At 40.9% G+C, this 24,360-nt stretch overlaps 1 protein-coding gene across 1 annotated transcript in view; it reads right to left on the bottom strand.

Moving 5' to 3' along the window:
- PRUNE2 (prune homolog 2 with BCH domain) overlaps positions 1-24,360 on the bottom strand; it is a 203,657-nt gene that overhangs the window by 139,873 nt on the left and 39,424 nt on the right. The window contains exons 3-6 of the mRNA XM_081151686.1: positions 23,021-23,223; positions 20,593-20,735; positions 10,703-10,855; positions 8,134-8,228 (exon numbers count right to left, since the gene is read on the bottom strand). Of these exons, the coding sequence (XP_081007812.1) occupies positions 8,134-8,228; positions 10,703-10,855; positions 20,593-20,735; positions 23,021-23,223 (594 nt within the window). The remainder of the gene's footprint in view (positions 1-8,133; positions 8,229-10,702; positions 10,856-20,592; positions 20,736-23,020; positions 23,224-24,360) is intronic.

The raw sequence follows: 24,360 nt of genomic DNA, 5'->3' as shown, positions 1-24,360 counted from the left end.
ATGACACCAGATAAGTAAGTTATAAATCATAAATTAAGGTTCTACTTTTCCTTGACTTATAGAAGAACATCTGGGACTTAATGGTACAGCCTTGGATATCAGAGGCAATACCTTTCTTTGATCAATAATCTCCAAAGATGGCCACCTTCAGTTCCTTCCCTTCCTATATGCACATGTTCCTCCTCACATCAAGAACTGGGGTCTAATTCCCGGTGGTGTGCTAGAGCTGACTTGTACAGGTTGATGAGAGACAACTGTAAAATTCTCAGGAAATTTGCAAACCTCTCCTTTGCTAATTAAACACAGGCATTATAAAAATTAAATCACATATTTCACTTTAAATTATATTAAAAACAAAAGTCACAAATTCTAAAACTCAAAACTTGCTAATTATTTTACTACATTTACTATTATCTATGTTCTTGAGGTTATTTACATCTATTGAATCTGTCTGGTGGAAATAATATATAATGGAATGCTTCTGCACCTCTCTTCCCAACCTATTTTTTTTGACAAATAAAGTTGTCATATATTTAAAGTATATAACTTTTTTCATGCATGTGTGTGAGCTTAAGATCTATTCTCTTAGCAAATTTCAATTATAAAATATGTTACCAACAATTTCCAACTTTGTTTTGGGGTATCACATTGGCACTGAAATTGGTCGTGATAAAGGTATTTACACTATGAAAATTGGCAAACACTACACATTAAAGCTTGCTTTATTGTTTTATTGATTGTCTAGAGCAGGTTTTGGCAAATGACCACACACAGGCCGAATTCAGTTCACTGCCTGTTTCAATACAGCCCTTGAACTAAACACTTTCAAAGAGTTGTTATTTGAGTTCCTACATAAAATCCTCAATTTTGCCTCTTGGGCCACGAAATCTAAAATATTTACTGCCTAGCTCTTTACCAAGAAAATTTACCTTGTCTAGACTTAGGAAGGTAATGGAGAAAGAGTTAATTATGCAGGCTAAACTTAAAGTGGATTGTGTCTAACCACCACACTGTGAATAGCATGAAAAATGCCCCCAAAACTCCTGAGGACATGTTCTTCCAGTATTTGAAAACTTCAGCAAAGAAGTCATTCATGTTGCTCACAAACAGGTGAAGTTCAGGAAAAAGCCTTCGCTTCACTTTCTAGTTAGGGAAAACAAAAATACCAACTACATTATTGTTGAAACTACACTTATTCATCAAGGCAGTGCAAGAGTTGCACAAAATTAATTCAGTCTTTGAGATTCAATTGATTTTATGTAATTTACAATAAAGAGGATATTATTTGTAAATTGTGTGCTATATATCCTTTATATCAGAAACATGTGTGCATATATATAATTTTCCCCCCCTCAGAGAGCCCACTGTTAAACATTTCCCAGTACACCACTTCTGGTTCCCTTATCACCAAACTGGGCTGACCTTAGAGACTTGAATGAACAATAGAATCTGAAGCTCTCTCTTTCTCTCTCTTTCTCTCTCTCTCTCTCTCTCTCTCTCACCTGCTCTCTCTCACTCTTTCCTCGGAACCTAAGTGTCGTGCTGTGAGAAACCCAAGCCAGGAGACAGTCCCAACTGAACTCGTAGTTGATTACCATCTGATTGCAACTGCGTGAGAAACTGAGCCCAGCTGAACCCACCAAACCACAGAAGCACAAGAGATAATGTCCCGTTTTAGGCCTCTGGGCTCTGGGGCTGGCTTGCCACACAGCAGCACACAACCCGAGCACCCTGGCATTCTGAGGAGGAGGCAGTGAGGAGGAAGCAAATTGGACCCAACACATCAGGACCTCAAAAAGCCCAGGTCAGGGTACTGTAGCTCTGCTCTGTTCCATGCCCTTGATGCAAAAGCAGCTGCACAAGCACGTTGGGGTGGGGATGTAATGAAAAGGGGGGATGGTGATGAGTAACACACACCCGCATATGCATGTAAATCTAAATCCCACGAAGCCCTTCCCCACTAGAGATGCAGCAAGTAAAACACAGTGAAATGGAACACGGGCGCCTCCATTTCCTACCGATCAGCCACATTTGAGCTTTCCTGACTGGCATGCAGCTCCTCCCACAGCTTTCTTCCTTTTGCACCAAGCCAAACGGCCGTTTTTGAGGCTCGGGTCACTGAAGTTCCCAGACGAGGCCCTGTTGTCACCACATCTGATGTCATTATCTCATTTCCACTGCACAGTTGCCCAGGGAAGTCCGTGGGGATTTCTGGACTCTGAAGAGAATTTATGCCTGGGGCAGGCTCTGCATTTTCTATACTTCCCCTTTCCACCTCTTGCACGTAAATGCACTTTTATCAGTGTTTCGGAGATAAGGAGAGAGGACCAGGACACTGCCCTATGCCAAAGAATGCACAGGGGATAGTGATCTCTAAACTCTGCATTAACATTTATCCCATTCCTGCTGCTGCAAAATGAGAACTAGAATAGCTGTGTTGAGGTTTTTTTGTTTGTTTGTTTGTTTGTTTTTTACCGTTTAGGGAAATAAATGGCCACTTATAAGAAGTATGGCTAGAAGAACAGTTAGATGTGACCGTGTACCCAAGCCAATGAAATATGAGCAGAAGTGATGGATACTATGTTCAGACTGGATACATAAGAACCTCCCACCTTTGGCCCTCCAAGCTCTTTTGCATCATGGGAGATGGGACAGAGATGCCCCGAAGCAATCTTGGGAGCCACAGGCTGAAGATGGTCTCTGAATGACCCGTGGCCACCCAACCAGGAACACCAAGTTGGACTGTTAAATGAGCAAACTATGAACAACTTCTGCGTTGAGTCTCTGAGATTTGAGATGTATCTGTTACAGCAGCTAGAGCGATCTTAACCAGTGCAAGGGTAATCACAGTACCTCTTCCTCAGGGGCTGCTGGGGGATTAAATGGGGTAATGCTCACACGTCCTTACTCTACTGCCTGGTACACAGTGAGTGCTTGTCATCAAATGTTAACTCCCTCTTAGCAAGGAGCAGTTGGCAGACCTGGACCAAAAAAAGAAGCAGAGGCACTTAGGATTGAGAACCTGGAGAGGAGGGTGCATATATTTCCATTGGTTGACCAGTTGGCTTTAAAAAATCACCTTCAGTATAAGGATTCGGTGTTTTAAAGAATATGCTAATCAAAAATAACATGCTCCCCCAAAATATCACTCTGCATTCTATGACAAAATAATGTAGGTAGATACTCTACATTCATCCTGAACTCTAAAAATTCCACGCTCAAACAATGAGAAATCATATTTGGTGTTTAAAATTAGTAAGCCAGATTTCAGACTGGTTTGCTCACTCTTAAATCACCAGCTATAATGGCCCAATGATGCTTCACTGTGGCCTGAGTAAATGCTCCCTTTCGCCAGGGAGGAGTTTAACAGTGATCTCAGGCGTTCATTCTGGCCTGCGCTCCGAGGGCTAAGGGAAAAGGTTGGTGTTTTTCCTCGGCAGTGTCCCAAGGTGCAGCTTGGCTGGTAGTCTCTGCAGGGCGGAATGCCTTAGCAGCCTGACTCACTCTACAGAGTGCATCTCATGTGCTCGAGTCCAGGTTTCAAATAACAGAGTGTCTGGACATGAGGAGGCCCCGGCTCAGAGCACAGCGGCGCTGCAGAGAGAAAACAGGCCTAAATAAAGGAGACAAAATTTCAAGAGTAGAAAATCCCCATGGTTCCACACCTAAAGTAATTGGTTTCCAATGAAAGCACGTGGAAGCACCAGATAAAATGTGCTTGGCAGGCAACAGGTTTATTCCGACAGTTTTATATAAGTTTTATTCTTATAAGTTGTCTGGAAAATGACTACTTTTATCAATAGGGTATCTTATGGGTTGAACTGCATCTCCCCAACTTAGTATATTAAAGATACTGAAGTCCTAACATCCAGCACCTCAAAATGTGGCCTGATTTGGAAGCAGGGTCAAGGGAGATACAATAGTTAAGGTGAGGTCATCAGGGTGGGCCCCAGTCCAGTATGACTGGCGGCCATCTAAAATAGGGGAACTTGGAAACAGAGAGAAATGGGGACACCGTGAAGATGAGGGCAGGTGTGTAAGACGATGCTCTATACGCCGAGGAACATGCGCGATGGCCAGCACACGGCCAGAAGCTGGCGAGAGGCACGGAGCAGAGTGTCCCTCAGAGGCCCCAGCGGGGCCCCCCCTGCCCACACAGCACCCCAAACTTCTGGCCTCCAGGCCTGTGAGACGCTGCGTTTCTGTGTAAGGCACCCAGTCTGTGCTGTCCCGTCACGGCAGCCTGAGCAAACCACGCCCTGGGCACGCAGGAACGAAGCGTAATGTGACGGAGCAAAATAAAAAGCGGTCAGGTCATTACCTGGTCATTGTTCTACCTGAGGAAAGATGCTGATGACCAAACGCCCTTCAGGAGATGCTTACAGGGCTGTGACGATATCTGGTGTTCACAAGGGAGCCGTCAGTGTGGCACTGCTATGCGCAGTCTCAGTTGCTTCAGTGGAACCTCATCAGAATGGACAGATTTTTCTCCCCCCTTAAATCTTAATATACTGCTTTGCTAGACAGCGAACTGTGATGTATAGTCACCACTTCAATCTGCTTGCAGAAGAATAAAGGCAAAGCATGTTCCAGTTAAGCACGTGCTTTAATATCCATCAGTTCTCTTCTTTCCTTTTTTTCCTGATTAAGGCTTTATTATTCTTAATTTTTAAACTTTTTAGTTTTTAAAATGGATTTTGTTTTGGGGCAACTTTTCTTTCTCTCTAATGGCTCCCCCACTAAAATGAAGGACTGAAACAGAATCAAAACCACCTGTGTTTCTCTTCTGATAAACAGTCAAATAATGAAAAGGGCACATAGGATCAGGCACAGTGACAGTCACAGAAGTGGATTCCCATAGGTGGTGTGTATGTCCACAGGATATGTGCTGTGTTCAGACTCAGAATGGCCTTCAGGCCATGTGAAATGGATCTGTGGTGTCTTTTCCATGGTTCTAGCTTCCAAGTCTTTTCTGTGAGAAAGGCTACCCCTCTGGTCATGCTTCTGATGAGGCCATTTTTTAATCATTGCTCTTCAAAGTCACATTCATTCCAACCTCATATATTGAGCAAAGCATTGAAACTCAGTATTAATATAATTATTTGCTTTCTGTGGTAGATCTTTCAATAATTTCTATAACCTTGATTAAATTACAACTTTCATTTGTGATATATGCTACAATGAAAATAATAAAGGGTTTAGTAGCTTTCTCCCAATAACATAGAAGGCCAGAGTTAACCCATCTGTCAAAGGCAGTGATTTCTATCTCCCAAACCAGTGCCTCGATCTGAAGAACATGCTGTGTAGGTTGCAAGGACACAAATTCTTTTAATATTCTCGATATTTCCACCCAAGCAGATTAATTGGGTCACCAGGCAAATAAAGGCCATGACGCATGCAACTGTGGAATTGCAGTATTGCAAAGGACTGTTGACAATGTAAGGAATCTTCTTTCTCATTTCCCTGACATGCCACAGGACCCCAGTTGATTACTTCCCGTGACAACAGCTAACTATTTGCAAAGTCACCTGATCCACTTTTGGACAGCTGGGTGAGCAGCACTATCTACAAATATGTGGGCCACACTTTATTTATTGTATGTTCAGCCACAGTTATCTGGAAGAAACTAACTGGGAAGGAATAAGTAGATTGACCTGGATGCACAGCTGGGTGGCTTTGCTTTTCTAGCTATTTATTTATATTCAAAAGGAAATAAAAATCAGATACCAAAGGGACAAATTTCAGACACCAACATGTACTAAATATTCGTATTTACCAAGTACCTACTATGTGCCCAGCACTGGGCCAGGAAATTAAAGGGAGATAGAAGTCAAAGATCATTATCCTCAATTTACTTAAAATATGGTCTAACTATAATTAAACATATGAAACAAGTTCAAAATTAATGGAAAACATAGTATAAGTTTTAAGTTGGCCATTTAGAATAAATTTTACAAAAGTTCAGAGGGTGGTTATAAAAAGTGGAGGATTTATAAGAATCATCACAGAGTAGCTAGGTCTTGGCGATGCTTTGGGGGACAAATGAGATTTATTAAGTCATAGGAGCTAAGACTATTTATTTGAGAATATATCTAGAGTTAAAGGGCAATTAGACAGCTGTTTCAAAACACACAAAATAAGATAGTGTGGATTCTGTCGTTATTTTTAAAAGTGAGGTCCCCAGGAATGGGAAAGGAATGCTGAGATGTAATCAAGTATAAGTAGGAACTGGGGAAATGCCAGGGTATCACAGGAATATCTACTGGGAAAAGCAAACTCTGCCCTTAACTTGGGGATTTTTCCATCTGACAGATTTAATAAATAATGTACATTTTCTCTTTCAAAGAAGATACAGGATATTACTGAGTTCCTTTGCTGTTTCTCAGTCATCTTTAATATCCCCATTATGCACAAGTGAAAAGTTCCCATTCAGCTGATTAGAGTTTAATCTGTGTGCCCTCTTTATATATATAAATGTCCTCTGTCTTCCCAAAAGATCACATAGCACTTCCAAAGATGTCCTTAACCACCTGATTAATTACTGAGTCTCTGTGTAAATTACTGTCAAGATTAAGATGATCATTTTATCACTTTTTCAGCTTGATAAACATTTACAGTTTATCATACCTGACAAAGCTATTTGTACACCCCTATAATATAAATGAAGGTACATTAAAGCTATGGTAAGGCTATAATAATAATAGCCTTCAAGTACTTTGCTAACTACAGACAGTTCCCTAAGCAATTACAAGATGTTCTAGGTTAATTTAGAGTGAAATTCAAACAAGGCATTTAAAACCTAATAAGATGCCATTAAATGAAGTAAGATAGGGGAGGGAGGAAAGGGAAAGAAAACCCTAAGGCTTGAACTAAGAGAAATGATTCTCAGAGCTACTGACCCTTGCAAGATCCATGTTTTCCTTGGACTTTTAGACACAAAACAGACTTCTAATTGAAGGTGATTATCTAGTTACTATATCCCAAATTGCATGTACTTCTTGTATTGAGTTATATCAACATCTAATTATATGAAGCATTTATCAGTTTGAAAGTCCACAGAAACTGCTGAGTTTCTCCATACAATGAGAATGTGTTCTATAAACTATGAGACACTCTATGACCACCAAGTCTGATTATCTTTAGTGACAACAGTCTACCTCCTGGTACTCATCTGGATCCAAGAGCTGAATTACAATGTCAATCAACAGGGAATAAATTTTGCAAAGCAATCACAGAAAAAAACACCTGGTTTGCTCTTGGGTTTTCTGAGGTGTGGACATCCATATGCATGGCCTGCTATTCCCTAGAAATGTACATATTGATACAGTCACCATTACCATGAGAAAAACCATAAAAGTATAGCAGCATACTTTCAACAATAAAGATAAATTTTTTTAAAAAGTATAGCAACATTCTAGAAACCAAAAGACAAATTCCTGTACTGCAATTTTGATCTCCATCAGTGTGACTTGAGAGCTCAGTGCCTCAGTCAGAGGTGGGTAGGTTGATCAAGGCAATATAGCAGTAAAGAAATACACAGAGTTCTGCACAGCGCAAATGTGCCTCTGTAAAATATAATTCCTATTAGTGAGGTTAATTAAGATTAACATTCAAGTCATTGAAAACCCCCAAAGTAGACAAAGGATAATTTGCCGAGGAAACACACAAAGTGTGACTGAGTCATTCACTGAAAGGAACAGAAGGGGGGTCTTATATGCATCCAATCAGTTTACAAAGGCCAAAGGACAACTTATTTTCCTGGAAAGGTTCTATGAACAATTCAGGGTGGGGCACAGAGGAAAACCAGAAGTGAATCCAATCACATATCTAATCACTGCTATCAAACAGGTTGCACACACGCATGGGTGCGTGTGCGAGCGTGTTTTTAGGTGTTGTTTTACTGAGGTGAATCAGACAGCGCTCATCTTGGGAATCTAGGTTTGGCATTTTTCATCAACTTAGTATAGAGTTTTCACCCAAAAGAATAACCTGCATTTTTAATCAAACATATCACCAAGAGCATTCACAGCAAAAGACTAACACTGACTTATGTGGTAGAGAGCGCTGTGTCCCAGGTGCTGAGACTGCAACAGTGTGAAATCCATCGCTGCCGAAAAGCACTCCCACCCTTACCTCGAGGGCCATGTTCACGGTACTAATGGCCACTTTTATTTCTCCATCTGACAGTTCCTTTAGATCCTTCAACATTGCCTGCTCAATACTTAAACCTGTGGGTGAGAAGGGAAAACAGTATGTTTTATTTGGGGACTTTTTTTTTACAATTAATATCAAGAAATGATTATTCAAAGAATTTACCCTGTTAATTTCAATATTTCCCCCACTCATAATTCCTCTATCCAAATAAACACACACATATTAAGGCAAAATCACATTAGTGACAATATTTGCATCAGTTAGGATCCCAGCAGGTAAAAAAAATTCACCCCTCCCAATCCAAAAGAAGGGTCTTCAGTGGCAGGACACTTACAGAGCTGTGGGCAGGACTGAGGGAGGCCAGCAAAGGGACAAGGGAAGGAAGCGGAGGTCTGGGCCTGCAAGAGGGGCTGCCAGAGACGTGGTGCCAACTCAGGAAGGGAGCAGGGAAGGAATACTACAGCCTCTCTCCTCTTCCCTCGACCCCCACGCCCCACCTGTTACTCTCCCCATTAACCAAACCCATCCAGAAGACAATAATCTTCAGGGAGCCCAGAAGATTAAATACTCAGGGCCCAGCCTCTGGAGGCCAAGAGCAGACAAGGGCAGGGAATGGAAGGGGGAGGTGGGCAAATGAAAACTATAGCACCCATTATTTGACAATCTAGTCTAATCATACCTAACAAGCCCAAAATTTGCTTTCTGGCTACATTTCTAGTAGCCCCCATGTTTTCTAGTATAATTTTATTAAAAATGCACTTTATAAATGTGACCCATAAAACCATCATAATTAAGTGGTCACCCTTGTAATAGGCCCTGGTTATAGGAGCTACTGAATTCCTTGAACGATGGGAGGAATAATCCAGAGTCATGACGTTAGCCACAACCGCAGAGTTTTAGTCGGCTGACCAATGTACGTCAATGAAGCCTATGGCCAAAACATAGGAAGGGGTCCGGCCTGACATCGAATAACCTCACCTGGGTTATCATATCTCACTGGCCCTATCCCCTTGGAAAGGAGACCCATAATGAAGCCCAGTAAAGCACATACACCCTTCCCAGATGCAAGAAGACACCAGAGCCCCTCGCTCGCCCTCCTCCCCGTTTAGAACACAGCTAAGCACAGCAACCTGGGAAACACAAGGTACTAAATCTTTTTCTTTGACTGGAAGATTGAAAGGCTATAATCTATCACACTGTGGTATAAGGTGATTCACTGACTATATGGTGACATTGAGTCTGGCCCAGTTTTCAAGATGACTGACAAAATGCGCCGCGTCCCACAGCTGCACATGCCGTGTATCCACGCGTGCACCTGTGACAGACAGCGCGGCGGACACGCAGCGCCCACCCGCGCCCGCCGCTGCCGCGAGTCCCTGGCGGACACAGCCACCGGCATCTGCCTCTCCTTTCCCGAGGGCTTTCTCTGCCCACCAGAGGCTACTCTGGGGGAACTGATGGCCCCTGGGGCTGAGTAGCCATCAACATTCCGGCGATATACTGATAAATGTTAAGCAACCAGCAACAAAACCTGATTTTCAGTCTTTGTCAGTTTCCCTGGTGTCCGTAAGTGTACAGTGAATGCTCTCAGGCTGCCAACCTAAGATCAACCAACGCACAACATTTCTGAAACTTAAACAAGCAGCTCCTGGAGCTCGGATAAACAAGTTGTAACACACCACTGCACTCCTCGCTGGGATAACGCGGGGGTGCAACTTCACACTCTTTCTCAGGGTTCCCTGGTTGGACAAGGGCCTGCTTGCCCATGGATGGTAAAGCACCCCATCCCCTGCCAGTGATTCCTGGGGTCGCCTCTCAAATAAACTGCTTTGCCTCAGGCCCTGCCCCTGGGGGATTCCAAACTAAGGGAGAAAGCGATGCACCTTCAGGATAGATTGGGTTTAAATCCTGGCCGGCCACCTGCCAGCCACGTGTAATGATGGAAACGCCAGGACATCTCTCCGTGCTTCAGTGATCTCCCCGGGAAATTAGCACCTGATAGGGTCATCGAGAGGACTCAGTGAGGTAATCCATGCAAAATTATACCATCAGAACCTTGTGTATGTTAGGCACTCAATGGATTGTAGCTATTCCTTATTATTATTATTATAAAACTGGTCCAGGAAATCCACTGTCTTGATAAAGCCTCGACTTGGATGACGATTTTATCTACTTGGCTGTCTTCTCTTTTTTTACCCCTCTAAAATGAATTGATTTACAAAATCCCATTGTGCTTGGCATTGCTCCTGCTCTAGTCTCAAAAAGAACGCTCTCGGTACAGAGATGTCACGCCATGATGCATCCGGGGCGTGCACGAGACGCGTGGGTTCACCGCACACCCAGACACGAAGGCCTCCGAGGAGAGGCTGGAGCACAGGCTGCCTGCTCCTGGGTGAGCCAGCACCACGCGCCCGGAGATCTGCCCCAAGCGTGAACAACAGGGAACAAGTGAAGGCGCGACGAAATTCACCTTCTGGGGCCTGGCCATACTCCATGCCACAAACCAGCCTTGCTGGGGGCTGCGGCAGAGCCAGGGACGGTCACTCACCCTGAGCACCAAACTGGCTCTCCTGCAGCACGCTGACAATGTCCTCTCTTGGAGGTAAGCCAGGGAATTTTTCTTCCAGGATAGAAAGAATTTCCTCCTGCTTCTCTGAGATCTTCTCGGATTCCATGGTCATGTATTTGAAAAGGATGCTACCTAAAAGGCACGAATAAAAACAGCCTTAAACTTCCCACCCAGGTCAGGAAGGGGGCAGGAAAAGCAGTGTTTTCTGGCCCCTCCATCTATGCTTCCACTTCCAACTTCTTGGCTGGAACAGGGGCCTCCACCGTGTAGCATCCAAGAGGTAATTTTTAGAAAATCCTTGAGCTGCCATCTGCCCTGCCTCATTATTTCCCAGGTATTAATCTCTACAGCTTACCTGACCATAGCACACCCTATGGCAGAGTTTATGGATCAAGGAACAAAATGTGTAGCTTCCCCACACCCAATACAAACACATAAAAATGATCAATGTTGGCTTTGAATGGTTTCAGAATGGAAGTTAACAGAAGCTGTTTAAGGCTATTTAGCATCATTTAATATCTCCCTTCAGTATTCCCCTTAAGAGACCACAGGGATTGCTCCCATTCATTATCCCTTTGAACAGCTAAATGATGCATAATCCCACTATGAGCAGCAAAGCAATCTGAGAGGGTGGTGAACCTGGGTCCATCCCCATCTTCCGGGCACCGCACACAGCTCTACAGCTATTTACTATTATCGAATCATAAGTGTTTGCAAGCTGGTTCTAAATCACAGGCTTTCAATCACAATTTGCCAATATGAATGACCAACCTCTCACCAACTCCTGGAATTTCTATGCATAATCTCACCTGGAAAGAGGGGAGTTACCACCAGTGACATTGCTACAGGTAAGATGACACATACATTTTCAACATAAAGGGGATAAGAAATATCACTGGGGAAATACACAGGACTCTGAATCTAGGCCAGAACTTAGGAGTCGGCAAAGGTTTCCTAGAGAGAGTTAACCCAAGCTGAGGCTTGAATGATAATTAGGGAATTAAGGAGGAGACAAGATAAGAGGGAGGTCATGTGCCAAGGCACTGAGGTGGGAGAAGGTTTGGCCAGTCCAAGGAATGGAATACAATTAATTAAAACAAGGTAGTATCATTTTAGGGGGGAAATGTTGAGATAGTAGGTAAGAGAGATTGACAGGGACCAGGTCATAAAGGGCCTTACAAGCCATCTTAAAGTTTGCCTTTTATAGTCAAAGGGAAATGGGGAGTCATTAAAGAGTTTTAAGCAGGGAGAGGAAACATTCTCAAATTTATGTTTTAAAAGAATCACTCTGGCTACCACTGTAGAGAATGAATTAGATAAGGCATATCTTTATATAAAATCTCAGCCAAGTAGAAATAGAAGACAACTTCCTTATTTTGATGAAGGGCATTTATAAAAACCAAATACAGAAAGCAAACAATACATTTAATTATGAAGTAGTAAAAGCCTTCCTTCCACCTCACATCCAGAATGGGACCATGCCTGCCGTGACAATTTCCATTCAGCGCCGCACTGTGAATCCCAGCCAGAGCAGTAAGGCAAGCAAACAAAGTAGAAGGTATATAAAATAAGTAAAGGGAACAAAGGAATAAAAATGTCTTTCCTCAGAGATGATATGTGTGTGTCGGTAAAAAGCTCAAAGAATCTACAAATGAGCTTAAAATTGTAAATTAATTTAGCAAGGTTGTTGGATATAAGTTTCATGATACAAAATCTGTACTTCTATATACAATAACAGTTAGGCAATCTAAATTTAAAAATTAAAAAATTTTTAAAAACCCACTGTAATAGCATCCAAATATAAGATACCTAGGAATAAAAAAAAAAAAGTGCCTGGTTTACAGTCAAACCAAGAGACCAATTTCTTTCATTTGAGGGTATTAATTTTAAAATACATAATATAGAAAGAGAATCCTCAGAAGTTAATCTAACAGATTCTGCACTAAACAGAGTACTATAGGATAATTCAATGAAAAGAGAATGACACTTGTGTTAGTGTGACTCGACAATTCGAAAGGACAGGAGATACTGACACAAATGGGAAGAAATAATGAGCCTCACATGGCCACCATACTCTGAGATGTTTCTACTGCATAAGAAAGGCTATGGCCTGACCTCAGCCAAGGGACTCAGCTATGGAAATTTTTTCTTCTTCACGTTAGACACCCGTTCAGCTACATACTGAGCTACACGTCAGCATCAGGATATACAGCAGCCAAAGGCACCCCTTCCCAAAATCAGACCTGTTTTTGGAGTAAGCTGATTTAACCCCTAGCAAATTCTGCAGAACTCAAAATATACTTAAACCCATACATACACTGTACCCAAAAGTGTCCCAGCTATTCATAAGCCCAGGGGAATTACAAACAAGCAACCAAAGAAAGCAATTATTATAAAATAGTAACAAACATTTCATTCCATTAGAAAAAAACCAACCACAGTATTCTTTGCTGAAAAGATTGGAGAAGTGAAGGACCACTTGCCAAAAGCAATTGCAATACATTAATATTAAACATGATCTAATGAAGTCAGAAGTTGTTTGGGGGAAACATCCACCACATTAAAGGCATATTCTGCAGGACAAATTCTTAGCAGAAAAGGAGGAATTGAAACCTTTTTTCTTGTCTCACCTGGGATTGATTTTTTTCATAAAACATTAGAGAATGAAAAACAGAGGGAGGGAAAGGGGGGGAAAAGATAGAAAATACAGCTTAGCTCACATTTTTGCCTGAAAAGGGATGGAAAAAACAAGCATATCATTCAAGTGCTTAATAATCTTATAAATTTAAAATGTCTGAATGTAATAAGGCTTATCTTTGTATGGCAAAAGAATTAACTAACGCTCTGAGGTTGAGAAATTGTTCTGGTTTTACATCTTGCTGAAAAAAATAATTTCTTTCCCCTACCCCTAATACAGGCCTTTCCTCTCCTTAAGCAAAACAAGCCATGTAACTCCCTTTGGACTTTGTAACCATTTCAGGAGATGGATGATTCATTCTTTGGGCAAGAGAGGGGAAAAAAAAAAAAAGCAGCCGGCCCTGTTCCTTTCCTATTTGACCTCCTTAAAAGGATCTTTTTGAAGCAGTTAGTCCAGGCTACTAAAATAGCATGGGACTACTCGTTATTAAAGTTCAAATGGAGCTGCCAATAGAAATGGTTTCCTAAAAACCTAGGGCATGGCTTGTCCACGTCCTGAGCTAAGGACAGTTGCTGTTACTTGTTTCCCTGTTCATATTGTGGCTCCGCCAAGGCCCCCCCAAGGCCTGTGAAAGGCCTTTTGCGTGGTGTTGTCTTAGTGGAAACATGCCTGGTAATCAGTGGCTGAAACCCCATCTTTGCCAGCTGGTTCCTGGACACACACACACACACACACACACACACACACACACGCGCGCACACACAAACCCCCAATGCGATGATTCAGCAATTTAGTGTTTCTTAAATTTGGCAACAGTCCTCCAGTACACATCTCTGGGGAAATAAAAGAATATATGTTGAGGAGTCTGGCAGGTCTACAGTAATTGTTTGCTTTTGGCACAAATCCCAGGCATAACCAAATATCACTGTTAGGCCACCATGACTGTGTAATTTGACTTTTAGATAGTTCAGGCTGCAGCTTGTCTGAAAATGATAACAGATCTTAGCAGACAGTGGGAGGGAGAAGAGTCGGAAGAGGGAGGGAAGACAAGGGAAGGAGAAAGAAAGCAAAGAAAAAAGAAAACCACAAGAGCACAAACAGAGAGGGGGAGGAGATGAAAAAGCGAATAGACATTTCCAAAACTCAGGGTCATTTATGATCTCATTTGAAAGACACATTTCTTACACAAATAATTAGAAAATAATCTACAATCTACATAAATAAATCTGTGCCTTTCCAGATGAAAGTTATGCTAGTGATCTGTATCCTGAAATTTGAGGTTACAGCAAGACCTAGCTAATGTAAGAAGTATTCATTTAAGAAAATGCAAATTATATCAGCTTCATTTAATCCCCTACAAAGCCTGAACACAAGGTAGCCGTGGTTGAGTCACCTGTTGGCATTAATCTATATGTGTCCTGCCAGGGCCCAGCGGATACAGTGACAGAGGAGATTAGTAGAGAAACATAGCAGGTTATTTCTACACTGGCAACACGATACCTACTTCTACTTGGTTTATAAATGATCTTTTAACCACATCCCTAATAAGCAGGTCCTATCTCAATATTTGAATGCAATATTCTCCAATAATGCAAATAATTTATTATAGAGCTACAGCAGTAAGTATAAGACTTAAAAAATTCCAATATGACTGAATTTAAATATTTACTTCCTATATTTAGAGAAAAACATCAGTATATCTACAAAAGAAATTTGGAACAGAAAATAAGGTTACTAAAGGTGAAAAAGTCAGAGTCATTTATGATCTCATAAAGACTAAAGGTGAAGTTGACTGAACAATTCCCACACATTAGACTGGCTGAGAAGTGGGAGGCATCTGACACATTGTACCTAGTTCCTATATAAGCCGCTATTATATACGTTGGAGGACGTCTATGACATTATTAAGTGTCTTTTCAAGAAGACTGATGCAAAGAGAAAATACTTGAGACTTCGATGGTTTTTCTTTTTAATGAGGCACTGGTATGTGTATTTTAGTAATAATGTAAATATTGCAATTAATTTCTACTTTTTCATTGATTCCAGGAAGCTCATATCCAAAGTTTCAAACCGAATATTATTTTCACTCCTTCGATTTTTAAATTATATCTTGACCTCATTATTCCTTTCTCTACATGGTTTTGTTTCCTTACTGGAACATTTTTTATTATATTTTCATAAGCCACTTCAAATATTCTGTGGAAGAAGGGATATAAATAATGAAATAAATAAATAATAGATGATAGATAACTGACCTACGCAAATAGATACTACCGTTAATATAATATAAATGTAGCAATCTAATAACAACGAGAGTGTACACCATATGGTTCTTGTTCCATAACGTATAAAACAGGCAAAACTAATCTGCAGTGTTATGGGTACAAGGGTGGTGAAACTAGAAAGATAGGCAGGGCAGTGTGAGTCATGAAAATCAGAATGCTGGTTACGCTCAGTTAGAGAGGGGCTGAACAGTGACGGAAAGGCATGCAAAGAGGTCATCCTGTTCTATTTCTTGACCTGAGTTATTGGTAAAGGGAGTTCTGCTAGTAATAATTCAGATACTTATGTCTTTATACTCATATTTTACACTCTTTCCTGTACGTGTATATACTCCATGAAAAGGTTAAAATGATATATAATATATAGATAGATAGCAACCAAAAGCTGAAAATAAAAGCAAATATTTTCAAAACAACAAGACATTTTCTAAAACTGTCTAGGATTTCTAAAAGCTAAAAAAAAAAAAAGTATTAATTATTAGAATGAGCAATGTTCAAAGTCTGGGCATTAAGAATGTTGGGACGGGCTGGAATGCAATGGAAATTAAAATATAGCACTAATTAAATCAATCTAGCCATAAAAAACAACAACAACAAAACCCAGAAAGTATATAAGCAATCTTGCAAAATTCCTTTTGTGGCAGAATTTATTGCAGGTGCCCTATGTGGCAGGCACTGTTCCAGGCACCAGAGACACACAATGGAGCAGCAAACAGAACAGCGAGGTCTCTTTTCTCAGGAAGCTTACGTTCTCGAATGAGGGGTCAAGAGGGAGTAGGAGACTAGTGACAGACAGAAAGATAAGTAGATAGAATCACGCATTCCAGAGGAGGGAACAGCTTGAGTAAATCCTCAAGAGTGGAAAGAGTTGGGCATGTTTGGGAGGCTGACAGGCCCCTGCCCTTGGAGCACACGGGAAACGGGAAAGAGCCGGCGAGCGTGTCAGAGCAGGAGGCCAAGGTTATGTTGCAGCTCCGAAGGGCGGGCTCTTGGGTTTTGAGTGTGATGGGTTTTAAGCAGGGAGTTGACAGGACCTGGTTTATATTTTTCAAAGGCCTTTCTGACTTCTTCGTAGACAACAGATTTCATGGAAGAAACAGGGCAGCGGTCAGGAGGCGATCGCATTAGCCGAGTAGAGACAGAATGGTGGCTTGGATTGGCTTATTAGTAGTCATGGTTATGTTCTAGATGCGTGTCAGCAGGACTAGATTGTGACCTGAGTAATTGGGTGGCGGGCAGTGCCTTTTACTGAAATGGGGAAACGGGATAAAAGCAGGTTTGCAAGTACAGGGAACTAAAGGGTCCCATTACAGCCGTGATAAAGGTGGTAGTGCTAATCACACATGCATGGAGATGTCCCGTGGGCACTGGATATAAACCTGGAATTCTAACAGGAGTTACTGTTGGAGATTCAGAGAGTCACAGCCTAACTACTATATTTAAAGTCTCAGAATTAAATGAGATCAGTGTTTAGAGCAAAAATGCCCAAGACAAAGTTCCAGGGTACTGCAATACTTAGAAGTGGAGCAGAGAGCAGCTAACAAGAACAACTAAGGAAGAGTAGGCCCAACCTTTTAGGAATCAAGAAATGCATAGAGCCCTAGCCGGTTTGCTCAGTGGTTAGAGCCGTCCCTCAGACTGAACCATTCCGGGTTCGATTCTCTCCAAGGGCACGTACCTTGGTTGCAGGCTCAATCCCCTGCCCAGGTCAGGGCACATGTGGGAGGCAACCAATCAGTGTGTCTCGCTCACATCGATGTTTCTCTCTCTCTCCCTTTCTCTCCCTTCCACTCTCTCTGAAAAGCATGAGAAAAATATCCTCAGGTGAGAATTAAAAAAAAAAAAAAAGAGAGAACGCCTTTGAAATATAGATTCATCCACATCAGTGTTTCTCTACCCCCCCCCCAAAAAAAGAAATGCATTGAAAATTACTTTGTTAATTTTTTCCAGCATAAGAGGCTAAGAGGCATACTTAGGGTGCTCTCCAAGGATTGAGGAACCAATACCTTGGCCCACTTGAAACCCATTTATAGCACCCCAGTGCGCCTCAACATGACGTGTTCTTGGATATGACCACGGGAACGAAAGGCAAAGAACAACCAAATTGATTAAGTATTTAGTTCGTAGTAAATGCAGATTATTTTTTTTGGTACAAAGTTTATAGTAATATATTCTCCATAGAGTTCTAGTTATGAAGCTTTTGAAGACTCTTCCAAGTCTCACAACATAGAGAAGTGGACATTTTAAAAAATTCTTCATGGCAAGAGTGTGCACAGAAATTCTGCATTCCTCCAAGACCTAGAAGAATGCATAAAGACACATTCTAGAAATGTGTGTCAAATTAATGTTCACTTTTGAGCACCCCAAAACACAAGTAACATCATAGCTATTTATAGAGAAAGCCCTTCAGAAAGAGAACTTTTTATTATGAAAATAAAGATTGCTAAAATTATTTATAGGCACATTAAAAAAACACACCTCCCTTTAGGTTTGGTGTTAGCACATGACTGGAAAAGTATGAAATCTAAGTTTGAGTTTAGTGGATAATACAAAAATTAACTTGACTCCTTTCTTATATTTACTTAAAATTCAGGAGCTTTTAAAAATTGCCCATTGCCCTTATGAACAGTTATCTCTTTAAAGTCAAATTCCTTGGGTCCCCATCCTTTGGTTCCCTCTGGGCAAAACCGTTCAGTGGAGTTTCGTCTCCCCTCCACATACGTAGCACACGTATGCACACATGCCCACTGTGGCCAAAGGTCTCCAGGGCCCGCTTTCCACCTATGTCTTACATAATCCACCTATGTCTTCTCGCTCCCAGGCTCCAGTGACTCTGCTCTCATGACAGGATCAGTATTGGCAGTTTTCACAGGTAGAGGCCCTTCCTCCTCTCACATTCCAATTTCCAAGTGACAAGAAAGTGGTGTCACTATTCTGGCTGCTTCCCAACCCCACTTCAAGCCCAGCCCTAAGAAAAACGAAGTCTTTACCATAGCTTTAATTCTTGGCAGCTTTGCTAACTAAAACTAAGGCAACTAACAAAGGGATCTGCATTCCTTCTAATTCCCTAAATCTGAATATCACGATCAGCAGCATCAACAACAAAATCATCTTCGTACCAATGTATCACAGTGTGACCGATAATTTTACTATTTATACAAACTCATGAAGATGAACTGTTCACTGACTACAATTCTATCCTTCTAAATAACACACGGATTTTTTTGAACAATGAGCCAAGCCTTCTCAGTTTGCAAACAAAATATCAATCAACTTCCCTCTTGGCTGAGATCCCCAATTACCTTTATTTTGCTTTTGCTCTGTCACAGAGATAAATGATTGTGCTTACTTAGTTTAGTTGAGGGCACAGTTTCCCATAGAGCATTTTACAGATGTCATTAGCCAGGAAAATATTTTAAGTGGGTTCACTGGGGCCATTAGTTCTAAAACATTTACAGGAACTCTATGACTCTTATACCTTTTCCCTTCCAAATGGTGGTAGAGACGGAGAAAAGGCTTTAAAAGACTTGAGTCAACTTATCAAGGGTCAAAGATTACTCTTGAAAATATAACCTCACTCTTGAAAAATATAACCTCACTTGCTTAATTCTGTATAAAAATTCAATTAGTATCCTGAATGTGCTGAGATTGCTTTAAAGTACCTCTCCCACCCTCACTAATATGCCTCTGTGAGCTGGTTTCTCTACTATGTACGTTACTAAAGTGAAACATTATCTCTTGTAACATTGTCATTAATTCAATCTAATTAGATGTTTTAAGCAAGAAACAAGTTCATTTATCACATGAGAAACTTAATATTTTTACATAGTTTACATATTGGTATATATTTGCACAAATATTAGGCATCAAACTCAAATATTGGTATATATGATGTTTGTTTAAACTGTGCTTAGGCATGTAATATGGGGAACTAGCTATCTCACTAACTTTTTGTCTAGTTTTGTTTATGCTTTCAATGAAGGATGTGCAGGTTTTATTTTCTTTTTCCCTATGTGTTGTCAGTTCTGATTATATTTATTAAAATGTGACTCTGTTGAATCTAATAACAAAAATTGAGACTTGTAAAAAAATAAAAATAGAAGACTTGAGTCAACAGTCTCTTGGTCTTCTCCTTCCTTTTTAAATTCTTTCAGCCTATTCACCACTGTTTTTCACTTTCTTGCATGAAATACTTCTGAGAAAAATCTATGTCTGCCATGTTCAAGATGGGGTATTGAAAGGAAAAAAAGCAAAGCTTAACACAAAACCCCAAACTAAGTGAGACAATACAGAATTTTTGTGGTGATTTTGTGGCACCAAACTCAACTGACAATTTCTAGCTTGGAAATCACCTTTTGGAAGCAGTGGGTCCATTGCTGGAGATGAAACAGTGATTAGGGAATAACTGATGGTTCCGGACCAGAGCGCCTAACGCAAGCTGAGTGACAATGGGATGCATCACAAGACGGGCGAGGAAAGAGGTGACCACTTGGCTATAAAAGTCCACCTTGCACAACATCTCCAAAATGAAAGGTGCAGTTTTGCCGTCCAAACAGTATTATATAAACCAAGCATGTACCCGTATCAGGAGGCAATTCAGTGTGGGCATGTGGCACTCTGGCCCATGTCACACTGTGGGGCAAGAGTCACCTCTGGGAGCCTTCGAAGGCCAGAGGAGCTAGTCCAGCGCCCGGCAGAGGGGCAGGAGTGCCATTTAATATTCTTGTCTTGAAACAACAAAGACCCTTCATGCCTATTTTCAAATGCACATTTTTAACATTCAATATCATGCTACTCCTTAACAAACTCTTTACTCCCCGCCTCTCTGATGAAGCTTCCCGCGGTCTTTCCGGGGATTGTTAACCCGAGAATGGATCGCGCTCTCCGCATGAGCGAGCTGAGAGACACTCCATTAAGCCTTCCAGTATTTAACAGAAAGGGCCCCTCACCTCTCAGGAGATGAGCCAGCTGCTCGGTGATGAGCTCGGGAGCCTCCTGGAGAATCTCCGTCACCACCAGGGAGGAGGAAGGCTCGCGGGACTCGGCCGGGCTGATGACCTTGACGACGGCCGACTCTAAGGCTCTGTCCTCGCTGGGGAGCAAGGGCGGGGGGAGCAGAAAGAGACAGGGCGTGGCTGCTTACTCTTTGGGATTGTTTAATCTCTTCTCCCACCAAATGACTTCCTCCCGAGAGCCGAAAACATAAGTGCAGGTGACTCAGAAGAACCTTATTCTATGTGTTTTCACCTTTCGTGTTAAATAATTACGTCCCCAGAGATTCTTAGAGCACCTTCCCACCTTAGCACTCCTATCTCTTGTTTTGCTGCTGGAAAATAATAAATAATAATAATAGTAATAATATAATAGTAATTGCTAATATTTATTGAGCTTCTACTATGGGTCAGACACTATAATTTTGAAGTATTATTGCATTTCATACTATAAAATGACCCTATGAAATGGGTTCTATTAAATTTCCATTTTATAAATGGAAAGACAGAGGCATGGAGAGGTTAAGAAATTTGTCCAGTGTCAGAAAGCCTGTAAGTAGGCTAGCTTGTATTTAGATGCTGACAATCTGGTCCAAAAGCTTGCACATCCAGTTATAAGGCTGGAGAGAAAATACTATTGGATTATTTATGTCCACAAGCATTTTTTAGATGTGAGATAATGTTGGCTTTTATCAAAGGCAGGAAGAAAAACATGAATAAAACTAACTTTGCCCGGCGGGGCATGGCTCAGCAGTTGAGCATCGACCTAGGATCCAGGAGTTCAGGGTTCGATTCCCGGTCAGGGCACATGCCCGGGTTGTGGGCTGCAGCCGATCAATGACTCTCTCATCATTGATGTTTCTATCTCTCTCTCTCTCCCTCTCCTTTCCTCTCTCTGAAATCAATAAAGATATATTTAAAAAAACACAAAAAAACACACCAAAAAAACTAACTTTATTCTTTCAATATGCCCAAACCAAAAGAGTAGCAAAGAAGGAAATGAAGATCTCAATTTATGTTTGAAAAGTGTTCTATTTCATAAACAGTCTTCAAAGCCAAAGTTCACAACTTCAGTCTCAAAACAAGCAAAATTTTTCAGTTTTAATTGGTAACAAAACTCTTCCTAAGATTTCAATTGATACGCGTTTCATAGCTCACTCCTTTCGCTTTTTCAACTGTCTTCTTTTTTTTAATATCTACTTACATTTGTTGGCCTGAAAGGTTCACACATAAATTTAGTAAAATCATGTGATCATTCTGAATACTGATAAATGAAGTCAGTCAAATAACCTACCAACAGCTCTCGGCCAGTTATCAACAACTGATTGATTGGTAAATATTAGTCAAAAGAATTTTTTGTGTTTCAAACACCATGGGGAAAAAAACAGCCCCACACAGGCAAATCCTTTTCAAAATTCGTCATAACTGTGAACTGCATACCTGACATTACAATGTATTAATACCTAAATATGCTCTCTAAAAAAAAATGGTTAAATAGAAAATTAGATACTGGTACAAGTTTTTATTTCATGTAAATGAAAGTTAATGTCCACTGGTTAATATCATCAACAGTTAGCAAATTGGCAAACTATGCAAAAAAACTTAACATCTAAAACCACTGAGATGTGTAACTTTGGCTCTTCATTCAGCAGCACTAGAGAGCTCATCAAAGGGCATCTTCATGTTGGGTTGTGGGGTCCTTGAAGGCAGAGACTCTGTCTTGTTATTCTCTATGTACCGTTAGATTCTTATACTACTTAGCAATTCTTACATACTTATTGAAGGAGGAGGAAGACCCAAGTTCTAATCCAAACGCCTCTACTAACTGCATGTGGTACCTTGGGTAAGTCATTTGCAACACTAGAAGTCAGATTTTTTTGTCCATAAAATATGGAGTTCCAACTATATGAACTTAAAAAAAAAAATCCTTCCTGCTCTTCTAGTATAAAATGCTATGAGTGATAAGCCAATAATCAAATGACTTTCATGGCCCACCTACATAAATTTCCATTTCACTACTGAGATTTCTTTCTTTCTTAAGAACCTTTCTGTTTCATTTAGGGTTTAATTTCTATTTTTATTACCCATTATCAGCATCCACACACAGGACAGTTGCATTGCTATAACAAAGTGTTTGAAGTGGTTTAAAATTCTAATTTTGGTCAATTTTACACAAACTTCTCACTCAAAGATGTCATACTTGAAATGCAAAAGTAAAAACAAAATCGGCATAGCCCAGATTTTGCCATAAGGGAAGAAAAAGTATTTCCTTTTCTCTGAATGTCCTCTGCCTTTAATACATTTCCCTAAACCACAAAAATCATGAACAAGGTGATGCTTTGCCCAGAAGAGCCTTTCTGAGAAGACCAAGCCTCCAGAGCCTCACCTTGCCAGCACGCTGCCCCCGACAAGAGTTATAGATAACTTTCCTTCATCGTTCAGCTGATGCAGATTAATTTCATCTCGGAATATGTGGAATGATTCAGAGAGATTTAGCTCTTCGAGGATAAACCTTGTCTCAGTGAAGTAGCTGAATTCAGTCCTTGGTACGTTCAGCACTGGCAAACACAGGACGCCGGGTGGACTGACCTACCAAGAAAGAAGTGAACAGTCTGACACAGCAGGAGGGACGAATACAATTACATTCCTCCAGCCGTTTCACCAGTAAAGGGGACAACAGTCCGTGGGCCTTGTTAAACCATCTGACATTCATAACCAACTTTACCTGAACCCCATTAGCAGATTTTTACCCACGTGTCTACATGAAACTTCTCGTGCGTTATTTGAAATACTTTGTCTCTTTTCAACCCCTCCACAAATTAAAAAAAGATGTATACATTCTGCACCTTAGGAGAAATAAATTCACATCTTTTGTGGAATCAGCAGAAAATTAGAATGAGTGAAGTAGGGCAGGTGAGGACTGTGGTGACACAGAAAGGCATTCATGTCCCATCTCTGTGGGGTGTCTGTCACTCAGCTCTAGCCGACGGTTTACATGCAAAAAATTCAGGCCCGGGATGGTTAAGTCTTTTAATTACTCAAGAAAAGTTGGAAATCTGGATTTCTGAGGTGTTATATGTGATGCTTGTTACAATTAATATTTTAAAATAAGAACACTAAGTAGATTAATGAAACCTCACTTAGGAGCCAGATTTTGGCCCACAGCACAGACTAACTGTTGTGACTTCCATTGGTTTCTTATATATTATATGTTATTTTTAAAATCTTATATAAACAAACCTGTTATTAAAAGTGTGGTAATAGGGGGAAGAGAGAGATAGGTAGGAGCAAGGGAATTGCAGATTCACAATAATAAACAGAGTTTTCTATAGGAATTCTAAAACTACAGGGGTTTTTAAAAATACTATGAGTGTATTGCAATAAACCCTAAGTATCACTCAGAGAATGTGGGCTTTGGTGACATTGAATTTTGCATGAAGTAAATGACCTTTATTTCCACATCATCACCAGCTCTGGCACAAGCAGTGCTTATTACTCACTTTTAACATCCATGGCACCATCCCTCTTTCTTAGCACTAAGATGACAGGGCATTTTGTCTCTTTTGTTCAGTTATGTTTCCCAGTGCATAAAGCTGTCTGGCACAGAGTAGACATTTAATATGTATTTGTTGAGTGAAATAAATGAACCCCCACTGCTATTGTTTGGGAAGCAAAAAGTCCCTCCAACAAAATAGCTTTTCTCCAACCTGTCGGGCTAATACTGAG

The sequence above is a fragment of the Miniopterus schreibersii genome (genome assembly GCF_964146895.1).
Source record: "Miniopterus schreibersii genome assembly, chromosome: 11".
NCBI lineage: Eukaryota > Metazoa > Chordata > Mammalia > Chiroptera > Miniopteridae > Miniopterus > Miniopterus schreibersii.
Note: the sequence above shows the minus strand (reverse complement) of the source record. Positions and strands in the feature narration are given on the sequence as shown.